This window comes from Gymnogyps californianus, chromosome 12 (assembly GCF_018139145.2).
Source record: "Gymnogyps californianus isolate 813 chromosome 12, ASM1813914v2, whole genome shotgun sequence".
Lineage (NCBI taxonomy): Eukaryota > Metazoa > Chordata > Aves > Accipitriformes > Cathartidae > Gymnogyps > Gymnogyps californianus.
In genome coordinates, this window is record NC_059482.1 from 22,445,734 (window position 1) to 22,463,477 (window position 17,744).

The 17,744-nt window shown below is 53.9% G+C and overlaps 1 protein-coding gene across 1 annotated transcript in view; it reads left to right on the forward strand.

Annotated features, from left to right (window-relative positions):
* Positions 1 to 15,348, forward strand: part of PLEKHG4 (pleckstrin homology and RhoGEF domain containing G4) — a 96,670-nt gene extending 81,322 nt beyond the window's left edge. Inside the window, exons 14-22 of the mRNA XM_050904281.1 lie at positions 5,436 to 6,385; positions 8,069 to 8,318; positions 9,053 to 9,142; positions 9,477 to 9,701; positions 10,625 to 10,795; positions 11,280 to 11,457; positions 12,084 to 12,200; positions 12,288 to 12,554; positions 13,158 to 15,348. Coding sequence (XP_050760238.1) covers positions 5,436 to 6,385; positions 8,069 to 8,318; positions 9,053 to 9,142; positions 9,477 to 9,701; positions 10,625 to 10,795; positions 11,280 to 11,457; positions 12,084 to 12,200; positions 12,288 to 12,554; positions 13,158 to 13,486 — 2,577 coding nt within the window. The 3' untranslated portion in view covers positions 13,487 to 15,348. The remainder of the gene's footprint in view (positions 1 to 5,435; positions 6,386 to 8,068; positions 8,319 to 9,052; positions 9,143 to 9,476; positions 9,702 to 10,624; positions 10,796 to 11,279; positions 11,458 to 12,083; positions 12,201 to 12,287; positions 12,555 to 13,157) is intronic.
* Positions 15,349 to 17,744: the final 2,396 nt, after the last annotated feature.

The following is a 17,744-nucleotide window of genomic DNA, read 5'->3' on the forward strand; positions in this document are numbered from 1 at the left end:
TCTCCGCACACTTCAGTAGTTCTCATGTGAAGCACGGCCCCTTCCCCCTCCGCCTTGTCTCCGGTTACCACGGCTCCTCAATCTGGTATTTAGGCTAGCAGCATTTGCTTGTGAATAGCCGGAGCTGAGATGGTGCACTGAAGCAGTGGCCCTGCCTCAGTCCAGCCATAGGGGATGGTAAGGTACAGCACAGAGCTGGGCGCAGCCAGGATATGGACCCCCTCTGTACAGATGGGAAGGTAGGATGAGGTCTATTTTTAACTGATTAATCGACTTGCCAGGGGGACATCTGCAGGTCCTGAAGTCTTGCTCTTTCCCTGCTCCTTCCTTCATGGGTGCTATTAGTATCGGTGGGTGGGAGGCTGAGGAAAGACCAAAGCAGATCCAAGTGAGTGGTGAGGCGACCACTTTCTGCTATAGCTACTTGGTCTCTGAGTTAGCAGAGAAACAGGCTTGTCACTGTTTGCCAGCTGACGGCTCTTGTGACAGTAAGGTTTTAGCCTGGATAATTTTGCTTTCAATATATTTTGATCTAAAATGGCTTTTTAATTGTGGTCCTTCTGAACTGTCAGCATACAAGGCAGTCTCCAGCCACAGGTCCCTGCTAATGCTGTGCGTGCAGCAGCTTGTGACAAGGGACACATCAGTGTTGTGAGCAGGAGTCAGTTCTCAAAGCAGCCTAAAGCTGTGTTGGACTTTACAGATGCTCATTTGGGCTTATTCCCTCTAATGAGAGGAGCACACCTGGGAGCAGGCGTATGCAAGAGAGCAGCATTTACTTTGGACTTGTGTTCTGGTAAGTGCCCCGTCACTCTTTACTCTTGTGCTGCAACCAGTGTCTCGGCTCTGCAGGGTTCAGTGCCGAGGCCCTGGGCTGCTGGCAGAGCAGGGCAGCTGCAGGAGTCAGTGCCTACGTGGCACCATGTGTAACTGTTGGGAAGTGTTTGGATCAGTCCCTGTGATGCTTTGACCTCTTCTGGCTGCACCAGTTCTGTCTCCTTTGCTGCAAGTCAACCTCGTCTTGCTCTCCAAACTCACGGCTGAAGTTAAGGGCACTTAAAGTGAACTTGGTGGTGAGAGGAGGTCTTGTTAAATGGGGAGTAGTGCAGTTGTTTCTTGCCACAAAGACGTGTGATTATTTGTGTCTCACTAACAGCAGAGTGGAGCATAGCCTGTGTACAGGAACTGCATGCAAGCTGGATCAGGGCTTGTTTGATGATGTTAGTTTCTTTTTCGCTGTGCTTGGCAATGTTCCCAACTGTTGTGCTGCTTCCCTCTCTCTGTGTTGTAGAAGGCAAGGGAGTGGGGGGCTTGCAGTCCTGGGACATCACCGCAGAAGGATGGGGGACTTGGTCTTTCTTGTTGCTGTGCTTCGGTCATCATCCCCACAGCTGTATTGCATCCCTGCCTGTATTGTTGCTCCCATCAGGATCAGTCTTGGCTTTTCATCACCCCTATCTCAGCTCCTCCGTGTAGTCACTTTGGATTCAGAAGGAAACCTTCTCGCAGCAGAGCTAGTCACCCATCTAGGTGCATTCTTCTTTTGCAGAAAGTTGGAGAGTTTGTGATCTGCCTACTCCACCTACCTCTGCCTATTCAGACACCCAGTTCCCTATGCGACAAGAAAAATACAGTTATAATAATCGTCTCCCCACAGGAAGAGATGAAAGAGAAGGTTCGAACAAAGGCAAGCCCCCTTGAAATTGCCCCTTCTGGCATATATCTGCAGATGCACGGTGTCTGTCTCTAGTCTTGGCTACCCAGAGGGTGTCTTAGAGATCACTGGACCTTGAGTATGAGAGGAATCTGGTGGGTTTGTGATAGGTTTGGGTTAGGGAGGTGTAATATCTGAGTGGTGGCTCAGGTGAGGATCTGGGACCCCTGGAAGGCTTTCTGTGCAGTGCTGGCCGTGTGCCCTGAGCCAGGGCCGGGCAGCTTCTCTTGGCCTGTATTTGCAGATGGCACTTCAGTGGTGCCAAAGACAACAGACTCCAGGAGCTCCTGTCCTCAATGCACTGCAAGCCTTGCCCATGGTGAAATGAGCAGGGACCAACACAGGGTGATGGGCTTGAGGGTTGCACCGTGCTCCACTGAAGTCCCTGGCTCTTCCTTACAGCACGGCAGGTCCCCGAGAGCCCCTGCCTCCCCTAGGCAGCCTGGCAGGACCAACCTGTTGCTGACTCCTCACGCAGCTGCTGGATAGGTCAGCCCTGTGTATGCAGGAAGCACATTTGTCTTTAATCCTGTAATTGAGAGTTTCAGTAACGACTTGTCTGTAAAGATCAAAAGCTGAGGTACAGGCTCCTTCCTGCCTGGTTCCAGACATGGTTGGGAAGATTCAGCTTCCCTGCACACAAGTGCCTCCTCTTATATATGAGCAGCTCTTGCAGCTTTGCAGAGAAGCTGTAGGGCTGCCTGCTCCCCGAAAGCCCTACGGCTGGAGGGCCGTATCCTGGCTTGGCTCAGCATGGTTTGTAATGTTACCAGGACACAGATGATGGCAATACCCCTGCCTGGATGAGTGTTCCCTCCTGGGTGCTGGGGAACACTTGTTCCTTGGAGAGGGCTGCCATTTCATGTGCTAAAAGAGGCAGTTGAAGCGGATGATGTGACTGGAGAAAGCCTTGGTGGCCACTTAGCATGTTAGCAAGCAAGCTGCAGGGTGTGAAGGGCTGCTCCCATTGTGCAGGGAACAAAGCTGAGCTATTCACTGGCCTGCGACAGGCACTGGGGGTGGAAGAAATGCCACTGAGATTTAGAATTGTTTCTGCGCAGCCCTTGGAGTCCTTACCAAGAAGAGACAGATACCATATGAAGATGAGAGGTGGCGGGGCTGCCTCCCTGTGTGGTTTGCAGCCCTGATTCCTCCTTGCTGTGGCCCCATGCAGATCTGCAGAGTTTCCTAGAAATAAAAGCAGCCTCTCTTCTCTCTCTCTCCCCCCCATCTGTGCATCGAAGTGAGGTCCCCAGCCTTGGAGAAGGCCTTCACAGGGTGGCTGCCTTCCTGACTGGCTGCTGTAAAGGCCAGGCTGGCCTGCTGGCTGTGCCTCTCCTGCACATTGCTCTCAGCATCCTCTTTCAGAGCTCCATGTGCCTTTTGCGCTCAGCTTTTCCCATCAGTGAGTGAAAGGGAGCCAGCATGCAGCCTTCGGTCAGGATCACCCATTGACCTCCACAGCCAGAGAGGTGAGACGTGCCCTTAGCCCACACTGACGGCCAGCCCTTGCTCAGGGCAGAGCTGGAAGGGGCTGGGGTTGGTTTGCGTACAGCTGGAGGGAGCAGCTCAAAAAAAAACCCACAGCAAAATAGGCCATCTGTCGCTGCTGTGCAGATCTGCTGGGCTCTGCTGCATTCAGCGTTTCGCCTTGCCTTGATGTGCTTCTGCCTCCAGTGAATAAAAGACCCTCTGCATCATGGATAAATGCAGATTCTCACCGGGGTCTGGCATGTCCTCTGCCTCTGCATGCCCCTCCTGGCCCCCAGCAGTGGGCAAGTCTAGAGCATAAAGCCTGGATCAAGAGAGAGGCAGGTCAGGGGCCTGTTGCTGCTCTAGGCAGGGTGATGGGAGGAGAGGGGACTGCTGCTCTTTTGATTGTCCTGTGCTGCGGTTGCGTGGGGCTGTTTGAGAAGCGTTTTCCACGAGCAGCTGCTGGTGTTTCTGAAGCAGCTCCTTGCTCCGCATGAGTAATGGGGCTTGGCTGCACGCACGCCGTGCAGCTGCAGCTCAAAAGAGCAATGTGGATGGCTGTGGGAGCTCCTGTGGAATCTGTCCCTGGAGTGACTCTGCTCAGTCTGCAGGCTACCCCTCGTGCTGGCATTCAGCTCTTGTACAAACAGCAGCGCTTGGCTCTCATAGCCGCCCCCATCCAGGGGCTGGGCACCACATGAATGAAGCACGTCCTGCCCTGCCTACCTCTGTCACCAACAGAGAGTGAGCCTGGCACCTGATCTGTTTGACCACCACGTCCGTAACGGGATGCAGTGCCTGCTCCATGTCTGCATAAAGCTTGGGTGGATTTTCTTGGTGTCTAAGACTCTATTCTGCATAAAAATAAGTGCTTTAAGCCCTCTGAGTGAAGGCTGTCACAGTAAGGCTGTTCAGCAGGTGGAAAATGGTCTTAAGGCTGGTCGCTTCATTCCTGGCACTAAGCACGAGTGGTGCTTTTCTGCAGAAACATAGCAGGTACGCAGGGCCTGACAGGTCAAGTGCTAGAGATGGTCTGGCTCACTTCAAGGGCAGCCTGTGGTGTTTCCGCACATCCTACTGGTCTTGGGCAGTTGGTGGAAGGTGCCAGGCAGGCCTGTCCTGGACATTTTCCCTGCCTTGTGCATCTGATTTTAACAAATAATTCTGTGTTTTCACGGATGAGCAGTAAAGTTCCCTGGCCACATCTTATTCACTCTATAGTTAAACCTTGTCATCATCCCTGCTTTATAGAGAAAGTAGTGGCTTATGAGCCGAATTCAGCTGTTTGCCTTTGCTCTCATTTTTATCGGTGACAGACAGGTCTTAGTGCATGGTGCTTCATTAGCCCCTTTCCTGCCGTGGTGGTGAAGCACTCTTACCTTGTGTCTGCCACATTGGACCACGTTTTGTCCCGCTCCTCTCGTTCGACTGATACAGCAGAGCTGTTTTAGCAAGGCCAGCGTATGCACCACTGCTAGAGTTAAGCCCCATGAAACTGCTTCCAGCATTCCTGGAGCATTAGAAATAAACTGCTGAGCTCGGTATTCGACTAACCAGCACAAGCACGTAGTGCACTAGCAAGCAGAGCCAGGCAGGTAGGCAGGGCACAGCACACCATGCGGGTGCCAGCAGGCACGGAAGATGCACAAGCTGCAACTGGGCTTGCACCGTCTCAGATTCCTGCTTCCTGCAAGGATGGGTCAGAGCACTCAGGGTGATCTACAGAGCCCAGCTCTGATTGAGCTCCGGGCCTCTGCGTGCTGGGGAAACGTTATGGGGAGCAGCAATCCCATTCCCTGCAGCTTACTGATGCCCCCTCGACCTCGTCCTGCGTGGTAGTGGTGAGAATGGCTGGGCAAAGGAGGAGGGCGAGTTCCAGGTTTTATACCGAGCAGGGCCATGCTGAGGTGCGAATCCCTGCAGTCTTGGCAGCAGCTTCCCCTGGGCTCCCCTGCCCAGAGGGGACAAACGTGCCCATCAGCGTGGGTGCCCAGCATCACAGGGACCTGGTGGGGAGGTGGAGCTGTGGCAGAGCAGCCAGTACAGCTGAAGGCCCTCTGCATAAGGAGCCGTTTGTTTTGCTGAATTGTTAAGCCCCATTGACAATAGCAGCCCCCCCTCCTCTCACACTCGAGGAACTGTGGTGGCCACACACTGATCCTTTCTCTTGTCTTCAGGCACCGAATTAGGGTTATTCTTCCCCGAGTCCCTCTGACTGGCTGCTGCCTTTTGTTCTCGCTCTCTGCAGGCGTACGAGTGGGCCTTGGAAGGGATGCGACACCTTGCCTGCATCAGCATGGAGGACTGCAGCTCCGCCGAACACTGTGCAGGTGTGATCAAGTGCCTGGAGAGTTACAAGGGGCAGCACCCGGACATCAGCGATGCCCGGTTCCAGGAGATGAAGGAGCTGGCCTGTGAGCTGAAGAGTGACAAGGGACTCAAGCAGTGGAAATTTGCATGGTCTAAATGCCAGGAGACCAAGCTGGTTTTTGAAAAGAAACTCGAAGCAGCCTTGAGGACAAGGAGGTCTCTGCTGTCAGACCGCAAACCAGCTGCGGGGGAGCAGCCCCGGGCTGGCAGTGAGGCTGGCAGTCTGTCCCACCGGAGGCACTCCGAGGGGGCCACCTCCGGGTCCCACTGGGACAGGACTTACACCGCGTCCCACTGCTTCAACAGGCCCAACTGCTCTCCGGGGTGGACTAAGGAGAAAGCTCCCTCACCTTCCCTGAGCTGCCCTGGCGATGTCACTGCTGGGGAAGAATTTGCGTGCCAAGCTGCTCTCAGCCCTGGTCCTCACTCGAGCAGAGTTTCTTTTGCCAGCGGGGCCTCCAAGTCTCCAAAGCTGCCTGAAGAAAAGCCAAACCTGGAGAGCATATTAGAAACCCTGGAGGTGAAGCCATCCTGCACATCCACTCCAGCCTCTGGGAAGCTGCCTCCCAGGAGGATGCTCCGGAAGGCCCAAAGCTTTGACCTGCCTTGCGGTGAGAGCCTATGGTCAGGCTGCCAGAGGACGCTGAGCGAGCCGGCCAGATACGGCAACACCGGCGTCTTTATTAAGGGGCTGGAGGTGAGCAGCACTGAGCTGGTGGACAGGACTTTCATGCTGCGGCAGCAAGCCGCTCACAGCTGGGCTGCAGACTGCCTGCTGGAGGGACAGAGGGGCTGCCTCTCCGTGTCGGAAGCCAAGAGCTGGGGCAGGTAAGTGGCTGTGACACTCGATGCTCCGGTCCTCAGGGCAGTGAAAAGGCAGTCAGCAAAGATGTGACGAGCTCTGCAGTGACAGTTACTTTGGCGATGGGTGCAGGACAGATAGATGGAGGTGTAGCTCCAGCTTCACTGCATGTATGTGTGTGGCGCTGAGCGGGCCCGCAGGGATGTCCCCACATAGCCTGGCACCTGCCTTTGGGGGGAGGCAGGGAAATGGGATCTGTTGCTCTTCCCCCACAGCATGGTTCCTCTGTAAGAGGGGAAGGAGCAGTTCCCAGGTAGGAGAGGGAGTCTGTGAACATTGCTGGTATCGGAGGACGAGGGTTTGCAGAAACAGTATTTGGGGACCTGGCAAACCAGTGGTACAGGTGCAGTGGGAGAGCAGAAGCATAGTGCATCATCCTGCACACTTTTGGGGGGTGCTGTACCCAGACTGGTAGGGAGGCACTTCCACTACCCTGTGATAGCTACTTCACAGGTAAGAGAGTGTTTGTGTTTGCCCTTTGGGGCTGAGATTTCTGTTTGGGTGACCAACAGCTGGCTTTTGTTCTCTTCTTTTCCTTCTCTGTCCTTGAGGATCTCGACGTAATTTTGTTGTCATACTGCAACGTGCCTAGGCTATGGAGAGCCCAGGGATGTCAGCTGTTCTTGACAGGGGGTCACCAGGCAGGTCTTTCAGCTGCTCTCACTGGAAAAAAAAAAAAAAAAAAAAAAAAAAAAAATTGGTGGTCGAGATGAGAAATGAGTGCTGGATTCGAGGGGACCACAGAGCTCCTCCACTGCTTCTACTCTGGATGGGATGGCTGGGGACAGTGAAGTCTTCTGGAAGGGGCCTCTCATATCCTTGCGTGTGTCAGGAAAGCTCATGGGAGGGGATGAACACCAACAGATAGGAGGCTAACTGCTTTGCTTCTCAAGGGAGTGATGCAGCAGCGCTCCTGTCCATGGGCAGTCCTGCTGTTCTGTCTTCTGAACAGCCAGGAGTTGGCTTGGGGGAAAGCTGAGAGGCAGGGAAGGCAGGCACACATTGGAGTAGTTATGTTTGGTGCTGCACTGCCTTGCAGTGGAAACCTCAAGTACTTAAGAGCAATCCTTTCACAGACGTGCAGAGCAACCCGTGCTAGGAACTGCTGTTTGCTGATGAAGTGATACGAGGTTTGTTTCCCACTCTGATTTTTACTGGGACAAGCCCAACAGCACCTGGGTCCAGAGCTTGTGTTCTCCCAGGGTTAACATTGCCTCCCACGGCATCGAGTCATCAGGCTGACTCCTCCTCACAGGAGTTATCATGACTTCTCCCGTCCCTGTTGTTTCAGGAGTGCAGCCGTTTGCAGAGCAGCCCTGTTGTGTCCAGAGCAGGGGCTGGGTGGGCCCAGGGGTGTGTGTCCTACTGAGGTTGGGTCAGGGGCACAGCCAACCTGGGGCTCGCCCTTCCTGAGGAGAAAAGCCGACAGAGTTCCTTGGATCAGCCATGAGCTTTGTCAGTGCTCAGGGTCAGAGCTATCATGGACAGTTGTGAATCTGAGCTTGAATGGTGCTAAGGGATCATCTCATCTCCATGTTGGGTCTCAAGGGGAGCTTCTCTAGGGATAGTCCAGTGCTTTGCAGGCACTCTGACTGCTGCAGCCCTGCTGCCGTCTGGGTCCCTTCAAGGCTGAGTGTTTCCTATTGCAGCAAGCTGCGGCACATCATTGATGAGATGGTAACCACGGAGCGGGAATACGTGAGGTCGCTTTGCTACATCATCGATAGCTACTTCCCTGAGATGGAGCGCCTCGACCTCCCCCAGGACCTGCGTGGGAAGCGCAGCGTCATTTTTGGGAACCTGGAGAAACTCTACGACTTCCACAGCCAGTACTTCCTGCGAGAGCTCGAGAGCTGCTGCAACCACCCGCTGCGGGTCAGCCACTGCTTCCTCCGACACGTAAGGCATCAGCACCTTCCCCCTGGGTTCGAGCTCCTCCGGACATGTGCTTGGCTTCTATGCCCAGCAGTACCTATATGTTTGGCTGCTCACCTGTGTGTTAGTGGGCTCTGGCGCTTTAGGAACAGGAGTACCACCCTGTGCTGGGTTGGTTTGTCCCCTGCCAGCTCAAATGCTAGGTTGGACTGGGATGGCTCTGCGAGGCTGAGCCCAGGCAGCAGCAGATGTTCTTTGCCTTTCCTGTTGCTTTTTGCTACCAAGAGACACTGCCAGGGAAGCAAAATGTCTGCTCCTTAAAGCCCACCTGCTTCTGCAGGGGCATCCCTTGCCCTGTCTTCCGTCTGTGGTGTCAGTGTGGAATGACTTCAGTGAGCGGAGAGGTACAGGCCTGCTGCTCTTGTTGAAAAAGGCTGCTGGGGAGAAGCACGGGGCACCGGTCTTAAGCTCAGCTGCCCCATGCATGTTTGCTGCTACCAGGTGAATGGTATCTGTTGGGGTATGTAAGGGGCAAGGGGTAACAGGACGCTGGATTAAAAAGTTGTAGCTACCGTAGGAGTAGGAAGACAAGAACATTCCCTGGCTCTTAATGAACTGGAAGCAAAGTCATTCCTGATATCATAGGAGGCTCTGGTGCAGCCTAGGAGAGGCAGAAGTACTAGAGTAACCAACGCGGGGGCATGGCTGTCACTGTGTCCTGGGTGTGCATTGGTCTCACGCGGGGATCTCTTTTGCAGAAAGACCAGTTTGGGATGTACGCATTGTATAGCAAGAACAAGCCGAAGTCTGACTCGCTGCTGGCCAGCCATGGGAATACCTTCTTCAAGGTAAATTCTACTGCCTGCATCACGATTACTCTTGGTGTTTGGGTCACTGATCTGTTTAAACAAGCCCAACTTTCCCACTTGAGGCATGGTCAGCACTACCTCTGCTTTCCTGGCACAGCTCTCTGCATAAGTATACATGGGGGGACAGGGGCAGAGATGCGGTGAGTGCTTTGGAAAGGAGCCCAGCACACAGCAGCATTGGTCCTATGGCCTTGTGTTTCCCTGCAGAGCGAATAGAGTACCCCAGTCGGGAAAGCTGTGGGTGCCAGTGCCTGCCTAGGGGCACAGGGCGCTCCTCGGGAAGCTGCTGCCTTCACTCTGCTGTGTTTCTCAGTTCAAGCAGGTGCAGCTCGGGGATAAGATGGACCTGGCCTCCTACCTGCTGAAACCCATCCAGCGGATGAGCAAATACGCCCTGCTCCTGAAGGACCTGATCAAGGAGTGCAGTGAGGCACAAGAGCAGGAGCTGGGCTACCTCCGTGCAGCTGAGGAGATGGTGAAGTTTCAGCTCCGGCACGGAAATGACCTGCTGGCCATGGATGCCATCCGTGACTGTGACGTACGTTCCAGTGTCCTCCTCTGCCCGGGGTGGGCAGAGCCACACTTCTTGCCCTTCTCTAAACTTGGGGTCTTTTGGATCATATGGTGAGCCTCCCTTCAAATTCCCACAGTGATCAGGGTGCTGTCTGCCAGGACAGCGTAGTGGGACCACTGAGGCACAGAGCAAGGTCTCCTTGATCCACTGGGACAGACAGCCTGGATGCTGTTACTTGGGCTGGGTGAGCTGCTTGTCATAAACATGCTCCCAGGTACTTACTGGTGATGTGAGGCAGCCTGGCAGCCCTTGCAGATGGTGTCCTGCAGGCTGCCTTGGGCCCTTCCATCTCTTTTGAGCTGGTGATAAGAGGGTCAGGCAGTTTGCAAGAAGGAATTCAAACTGACGCTGATGCCAGGGGTAAGCCAAAATGAGCTAGGTGGGACTTGAAGGAGGGGCACGCAAAGTGCGGCACTGGAGGAGGAGAAACCACAGGGCTCAGGGTGGAGGAAGATGGATCTGGGGCAGGAAGAACTGAGGGACTGGCTTTCTGACCCAGATGTGCTCCTGGCAGTTTGATGGGACTCCTTTCCTCTTCAGCTCTCTTCTTTTCCCCCAAGAGAAAGCTCTGGCTGCTGCCTCCAGTTGCCACCCCAGAGGTTTGTCACAGATCTGCGCAGGGTGACAGGAGAGGGTCATCTGTGGGTTATGCCTAGGAGAAAGGTGCAGCTCTCCCCTAACCTCTGAGCCAGTTGTTTCAGCCTGATGTGGCCTCTAGCAATGCCACGCAGCCCTACCTCTTCGAGAGCCCTCCTAAGATGACAGGTAGCTGCCACTTCTTTACCACCTGGGCTACAGCCATATGGGACCCTGCTCTCCAAGTCCAGGCCTGGAGCTCCCCAGACCTGATCCTGCTGGGGTCTAACCAGGATGTTCCCTGTGTCCAGGTGAACCTGAAGGAGCAGGGGCAGCTGGTGCGGCAGGACGAGTTCACCATCTGGCTGGGCCGTAAGAAGTGCCAGCGACACGTCTTCCTCTTTGAGGACCTGATCCTGTTCAGCAAGCCCAAGAGGATCGAGGGTGGCTTTGATGTGTACATCTACAAACGCTCCTTCAAGGTAACGGCAGCCCTGCAGCTCCCTCTTGTGCGGGAAGTGTCCGTGGCTGGTTTCCCCACGGACACATGGCTCTGAAATGAGGAGCAGGAGTACCTTCAGCAGAAGAGCTGCTCCCACCACTGCTAAGCCTTCTCCAAGCCATGCAGTGAAGCCAGAACAGAATACTTCACACATTAATGCCTTGGCCCCCTCCATGCTATGAGATGTGGGGCCAAGGTCTTCTGAGGGACAGGGAGTGTGAGGCAAAGGCAGTGTGTGTGTGGCAGGGAGGTGGTGCTGACTCTGGATGAAGCACTGGGAATTGCCTGGGCTGCCTCTGCTCAGCTGTGTCCGGATCGTACCTGCTCCTGTCCGGACCTTCAGGCTCCTTCCCGTTGGGTCTGCCGAGCTGGGGGTAGCTCTGGCACAGGGTGCAGGCAGAGTTTACCCTTTCTGCTCCTGGTGGAGCCCCAGTTGATGCTTTTGCTCTTCATTTTTCTGGCAGACTGCAGACATCGGTCTGACAGAGAACTCTGGAGACAGTGGCCTGCGCTTTGAGATCTGGTTCCGAAGGCGGAAGTCTAGTGACACCTACATCCTCCAGGCCAGCTCAGCTGAGACTAAGCAGGCCTGGACCAGTGACATTGCCAAGATCCTGTGGCAGCAGGCAGCCCGCAATAAAGGTGTGATTCCTTCCCGGGGCATCTGTGCCGCAAAAGGTGCGGGAGCCCTGTTCAGCTCGTGCTCTCCTGAGTAGGTTTGGAGCCTGTTACCAGGCAGCTCTGTGCGGCGAGCAGCTGTGTGCCAGCATGCAGGCTCAGGAGCATGTGCTGGGCTTGGCTGGGCATGTCGCTTCCCCTGCCCCTCATCCCCAGGGAACTTGACCAGTCCAAGCTCTGTGCGACTGTAGACACCCGCCTGGACTCCATGAGAGAAACGGGAGGTACTAGCACAGAGTTCCCTGCCCTGTGAGCATGGGTTGTGCTCCTGAAAGGCTCCCTGTTCTCCCCACGGTCTAGGCCACTGCTGGAGTGGCAACTGTCTGGCTGAGTCCCTGCTCTCCACCCCAGCCTTCCCGCTTGGCAGGACTTTCGTAGGTGGCATGTCACTGAGCTACTTGGCCAGAGCAGGGCATGATTGCTTGTCTGTGGAGACTCCTCAGGACTGGGGAGCAAGGGGAGAACAGATCTAATCTCAGTAGTTCAGGAGCAGCCTGGCCCAGGAGTCCTCTGGCCTGGGGCTGCATAGTGCCTGTGGGGACAGTTTGGGTCAACCTCATGATGTGGCTGTGGGTCGTCTTCCTCTCCAGAAATCCGTATGCAGGAGATGGTCTCCATGGGTGTGGGCAACAAGCCGTTCCTGGATATCAAACCCAGCGAGGCAGCTATCAATGACCGTGCTATCGATTACATCATGAAAGGCAGAGGTAAGTGCCAGCCGTGCCTGCCCCCTTGCTCCACGTGAGCTGGGCAGGACTGGTGCTCAGGGCTTTTTTCGGTATGTTTTCTGGCAGGCGCCAGGACCAGAGCATCAATCGCGGTGTCTCTGTTTGACCATTCCAACCCGTACAAGAGAACACAGGCGCAGCTCTCCGCTGGCAGCACCCCCGCTGCATACAGCCCTTCCTCCTCCTCCTCCCTGCTGGGGCCCCTCAACCTCCACATGTACCTGGACCAGGCTCTGCTACCAGGCGTCCTGGCCCCCACCTGCCCCTTTGACATCGGCACCTGCATCGAGGAAGACGAGCTGGAGCACGAGACGAGCAGCCAGCCGTCACTGAGTACGTAACAAGCCCGCTGCTCCACAATGCGCCCCGGAATGTGTGGGCTCGTCCCCACACCTTGCTCCGCACTCTGCAGTCAGAGCAGGCTCACTGGGGTCACGGCAGTCCCTGTCTCATACCCAGACCGGGGCAAGGAGGGCCCTGCCGTTCCGTGCCAGCTCGGTCTCAGCTTTCGTGGGGGGAGTTAGCTCAGATGCAGGGATTAGTAAAGTGCCCGCTGATCTGCAGCCATCCCTGTGGCAGGCTTGGTGCCGCATAGTGGGGCTGCTGTGGCCTTGGAGACCAGTGCTCGTGTCTCTGCCTGCCCCTCTGGTACGAGGCGCTCTGTCCCTCGCTCTCACCAGCCTGGTCCAGTGACCCCTTGGCTTCCCCTGTGTGAACTTCCCTGGCCAGTCTATACCAATCTCCAGCATCATTTGCTATGCTTCCTTCGGTTATTTTGTTGCCTGTGGCTTTAAAGAGGCCCAGACAGGAGTGTGGCTTATCTGTGGGCTTGTGTGGCCAGTGCCTCTGCAAACAGATACATTATCAAGTGTATGTGGCACAGGTCACGTAGGCCAAATTCACGGTCATCAGAGTGACCTTCCTCTCTTCCCCCAGCAACAGAGAGCTCAGAGTCATCGCACTGCATGTCAGGCAGCGGCTCCAGCGGCTCCGACAGTGGCTGTGTCTCCAGCATCCCACAAGAAAGCTTCTGTGAAGACATGGGCTCACCCCCCTACATGCCCCTAGGCTCACAACACAGCTCCGCGATGGAGGAGAAACCCAGGTTCACAAACAGCCAGTACATTTCTGCAGTAAGTGCGAGCGGCCAAAATACTCTCTTCACTTTGCCTGTTCCTGCAACTGCCTCCCCGGTTCCAGCCGCTGCCTCTCATGGGGGGACTGAAGATGCTGCTTTCGGGCTGGGAGTCGCTGTGGGGAAGTGATGTTTCCTCTTGCAGAGACTCGCCGCCGCTGGGGCAGGCGAAAGCCCCTCTGTTGTGAGAGCCTCCCCTGTGGTGGCCAAGATCGCTGAGGAGACGCACTGGGAAGGACCTGCAGTGCTGGAGGCTACACCAGGAGGGGATGCTGCACACACGGGAGCTATAATGCTGTCATGGCCTGGGGTACATATGTAACCTCCCGGGATGGATGGAGCTCTGCTGCAGATGCTGCTAAGCTCCTTTCCTGGGAGGCTTGGGCTTTTTGGGGAGCAGTGAGATGGAGGAGCGGGAGCCTGTCACTCTGAGATGTCAGCGTGTCTCCTCTTAAGTTCCTGAGAGTGCTCAGCTGCTTCCCTTCCCACTAGATTGTGTCCTGATGCTGTTGTCCTCTAACCCTGTACTAATGCTGGCTTCTCTCCTCTGCAGAAAGCAGGCCAGGTCACCATAAGTCCCTCGACAATAGTGTGAGCCCCTCTGCACACGTATACCGCCTAAGGAAGTGGAGTTGTTGTAAGTAGCCCCTGAAGGGGATTTTCCAGCAGTTCTGAGCGCTGGTCAGGTTTGCCGGTAGCTCTGAGTCAGGAGAACCTCACCCTCTGCTTCTCAATGAGAAGTTTTCCACACGCATTCCTGACCGGTCTCTGAGGCTCAGGTTAGAGAAGACCGGGCTCCCATAGAGCCGTCGCCTTAAACAGCCGGTCTGATGCCTCCCTGGTTTGAAGAAGCAGAAGCAAAACAAGCAAAATCACTTTCAGGTAGTAGAGGCTTGAGCACCACCTAGTCATCAGCGTTCAGATGAGCTGCTTTCCTCTGAGTGCTGCCTAGCTGTCTAACCACTAATCTGTTTCTTGTGGCTGTTTGCCGAAATCCTGCTCTTTGTTAGTCCCTCTGAACTGCCTGGGGGAATCCACGATATTCTCCCCGAGCCGGATTTATCCCACAGTTTCCTTTGAACCTCCAAAGGAAACTGCACATCACCAGGCAGAGGAACCTGCTAGGTTATGGTCAGGCTGTCCCGAGGGAGCTGCTAGATGTTGCTCCTGTACTTACTGATTTCTGGAAGATGCCTTGTCTGCGAGGAAATCGCTGTTGATCTGAGGAGGGGTGAGCCCTGGCAAGACTCGCAGCCAAGCAGGGCTTCCCACGTGTGGCTGGCAGCCCTTGGAAAGTCATGTCCCGGCCCAGACTAGCCTGCTCCTGGCTCAGCTTTTCCTCTCTGTCCTTAGGACTGAGCCTCCCTTTTCACAGAGAGCAGAGGCGCACGAACGTGAGAGAGGCAGGACTAAGGCTTGAATGGTCGAGGCGCAGGGTGGTAGATGGCTCGTAGGTTTGGCACTGTGGGGCTGTTACAAGGACGCAGGCTCACGGCTTGTGATCTGCAGGTACAGGAGTTCGTAACCAGCTAAGCAGAACCAGCCAGGGTTAAAATTTAAGATCCAGAGCCCCTTCTGGGGAGGGGGCGTGTCACAGATAAAACTTTTGAAGCGGCCACAGAAGCAGCGGGGTTTGCTGGCTCGCTGCTGCTGGGACAGCAGCACGTAGCCTTTGGGCGAGGCGCAGAGGCAGCCCTCCGCGTGGGGGAACAGCCGCGTTTCTGCTGCGACGCTCTGCCGGTAAAATGTTCTTTCCCTGCCGAAATGTGGCTCTGACAAACGGTGGTTTTCAAGCATTTTGCAAAATCACTGCTGGCCAGGACAGAGGGACGTGTGGGATCCTGCCACGTCACGGGAGTGCACCCAGTCTAACCCATTGCACGGTGCTGTGTTCCAGGTTTGATTGCCATTTCAAACTCACGGAAGACCCCAGGCCTCTGACCAGCAGAAGGACACAGTCTTCACCCATGAAGATATCTATATATATATATATTTTTTTTTTTTTTTTTTTCTTTACACACATAATCAGGCTCTTTCAAACAGCCCAAAACCTGACCTCTGGCTGGGGGGGAAGTCCTGAGGAGGTTTCTGTCAACTACACGTAATAGCTTTGGTGTTGGATGGGACCTTGGGCATTCAAAACTTGTTAGCCCTATATTTATGAGTAATAAGTAACATAGTTTGGAAAAAAACAAAAGAAGTATTATTTTTAAAGCTATGAGCTGTACAGATTTTTGTTACGAGTGACTCTGTTACTATTTGTTCTGTAAGCTGCACATTTTATAAAGTTTTTGGAAGGGCATGAAGAGAAACCGAGGTATTTAAGAGAAGTAGTGTTAACTTTCCGTTTCAGGGTTATATTGACCTGGAGCTCAAGATTTAATGTCCTTCCTTATGTTCTAAATATGTCTATCATAGCAATAATTTATTTTCTTGGCTTAACACTTCTGTTTTAATAAAAGCAATTTCATTGTTACAGTGAATTGTTTCTTCAGATGGTTCTTCCAGTGCCTCAGTGCTCAGCTTATCTCTGTCTTAACCATCTGTCAGCTCCTCCAGTCTCCCTGTGCGATTCCTGCACTAACCAACTGCCAGCTAAACCGTGTCAATCCTGAGCGTCTTCCCCGGGAGAGGGGGAAGATCCTCAGGTAGAGACTTCCCAGATGCCGATGGGAAGGCTGAAGCAGAGCAGGGAGTCCAGAGCAGCCAGCAGAGACGTCACTAGGAGTGAGGAAGAGGGAGCTGTCTGGCGGAGGCCGGGAGGCACAAGTCACCAACATTCCTGGCTCTAATTTAAGCCACTTACTTACCCAGCGTAGCTGCTCTCCCAGCGGCAAGTCTCTCTCTCTCCCCGTTGGGTCAGGGTGCGAGTGGCAAAGTTGAAACTAACTCACTCCAGTGTTCCTTGTCCTGGTGGCCAGGCCGTGCCCTGGGTTTTGGGGTGACGGGGACTGGCTGCTTGCTTCGCCTCTGACTCAGCCCCCCTCTGGGTACTTCAGTCCCACTGTCGTGGCTTGTGTGAGGAGCTTTGGATGGCGGTGGCATCTGAGACCAACAGGGTTTGAGCAGGATGGCTTGGTTATAATTCTGAACCTTAAACGCATGTTGTCTGCAGTAGCACAAGTGTACCTGGAGGACAACCGTGCCCTATTGATGAGTAACATCAGCGCTCGCTGTGCGGCTGTGATGCCCTCTCCGTGTTTTGGAGGAAATGAAAATTAGCTTTTTTGGAAACCGTAGTTACTTGCTGCCAAGCTCCTGTTTTCTCCTGGTTTATGAAGTGCTACGAATCGGGCTCCCCCAGGTGTGAGAGCAGTGCTGTCACATTGAGCCTGAGGAAGAAGATGGAGCAGTGACTTAGGTAACTGTGGTTTTCTCCCCGAAGCTGCCTGGCCCCTGACAGTGCAGTGCTGTCATCTTGGCTGTTAAAGCTCATGCCCACCTGAGTTACCCTCACCATACAGACCATGTTCCTTCAAGTTTGGAAATTCCTGTACTGTACATAAAACACTTGTTTGTTTTTAATAAGCTGGATGGGTTTTAAACCTTGTTCTCTTTTTAGACAGCAAAGAGAAGGCAGTTTGACACCTTCGTACAAAATTGTGTGGGAAACAGTTGCACAGGGAAGATTTTAGAAGTTCCTACTTTAAAATAATTGCTGAGTTAGTTAATGCAAGATTTTGGGGCTGTTCTGACAGCCCCAGCTCATGTCACAAGAGGGAGACAATTCACTAATGCAACAAGAGGAACATGAAACTTCCTGAATTTCTCAGTTTCAAAGGTTTCTGCATTGCTGGAAAAACCTTTAGTAATGTTTACCTGACACTGTTTTTTCAGGGTTTGATTGATTTGTCTAATAAAGGTTATTTTCTTTATATGACTCTTGTTTGCCTTGTATCTTGATTTCAGCATGGGAACCTGGGCTGCAGAAGAGGAAAGGGGTGCACACTGAGAAGAGCAGTTGTGCCTGGGACATCTAAGTGCCCTCTCAGAATACTGGTGGGACATGATTGAAAGAATGTTTTTTTTTTTAAATCAGGTCATTAGAGAGGGTGGAACTGATGGTGCCTCGCTGTCATGCACATGACGAGAAGATTAGCTCTCCTCCCCAGAGCTGCAGAGGTTTTAAAACAGGAATAGCCAAGTGCCATGTCTGCACAACGTGCTTAAAATAAAACATGAAGTAACTGCTCTAGACCTCTGATGATTATTCCGATTTCATTGGGCAAATAATATTAACAAAGATGTTAGCAGAAAGGGGGGATTCTTTTGTTCATTTTGGCTAAGTAAGGCCCCAGGGAAGGAATGAGCTTTGGCCCAGCTGCTGGCCCAGCATTTTCTAATTTTCTCCCCAAGGACTCATCCGAGGTTATCTGCTGCCCCGGTCA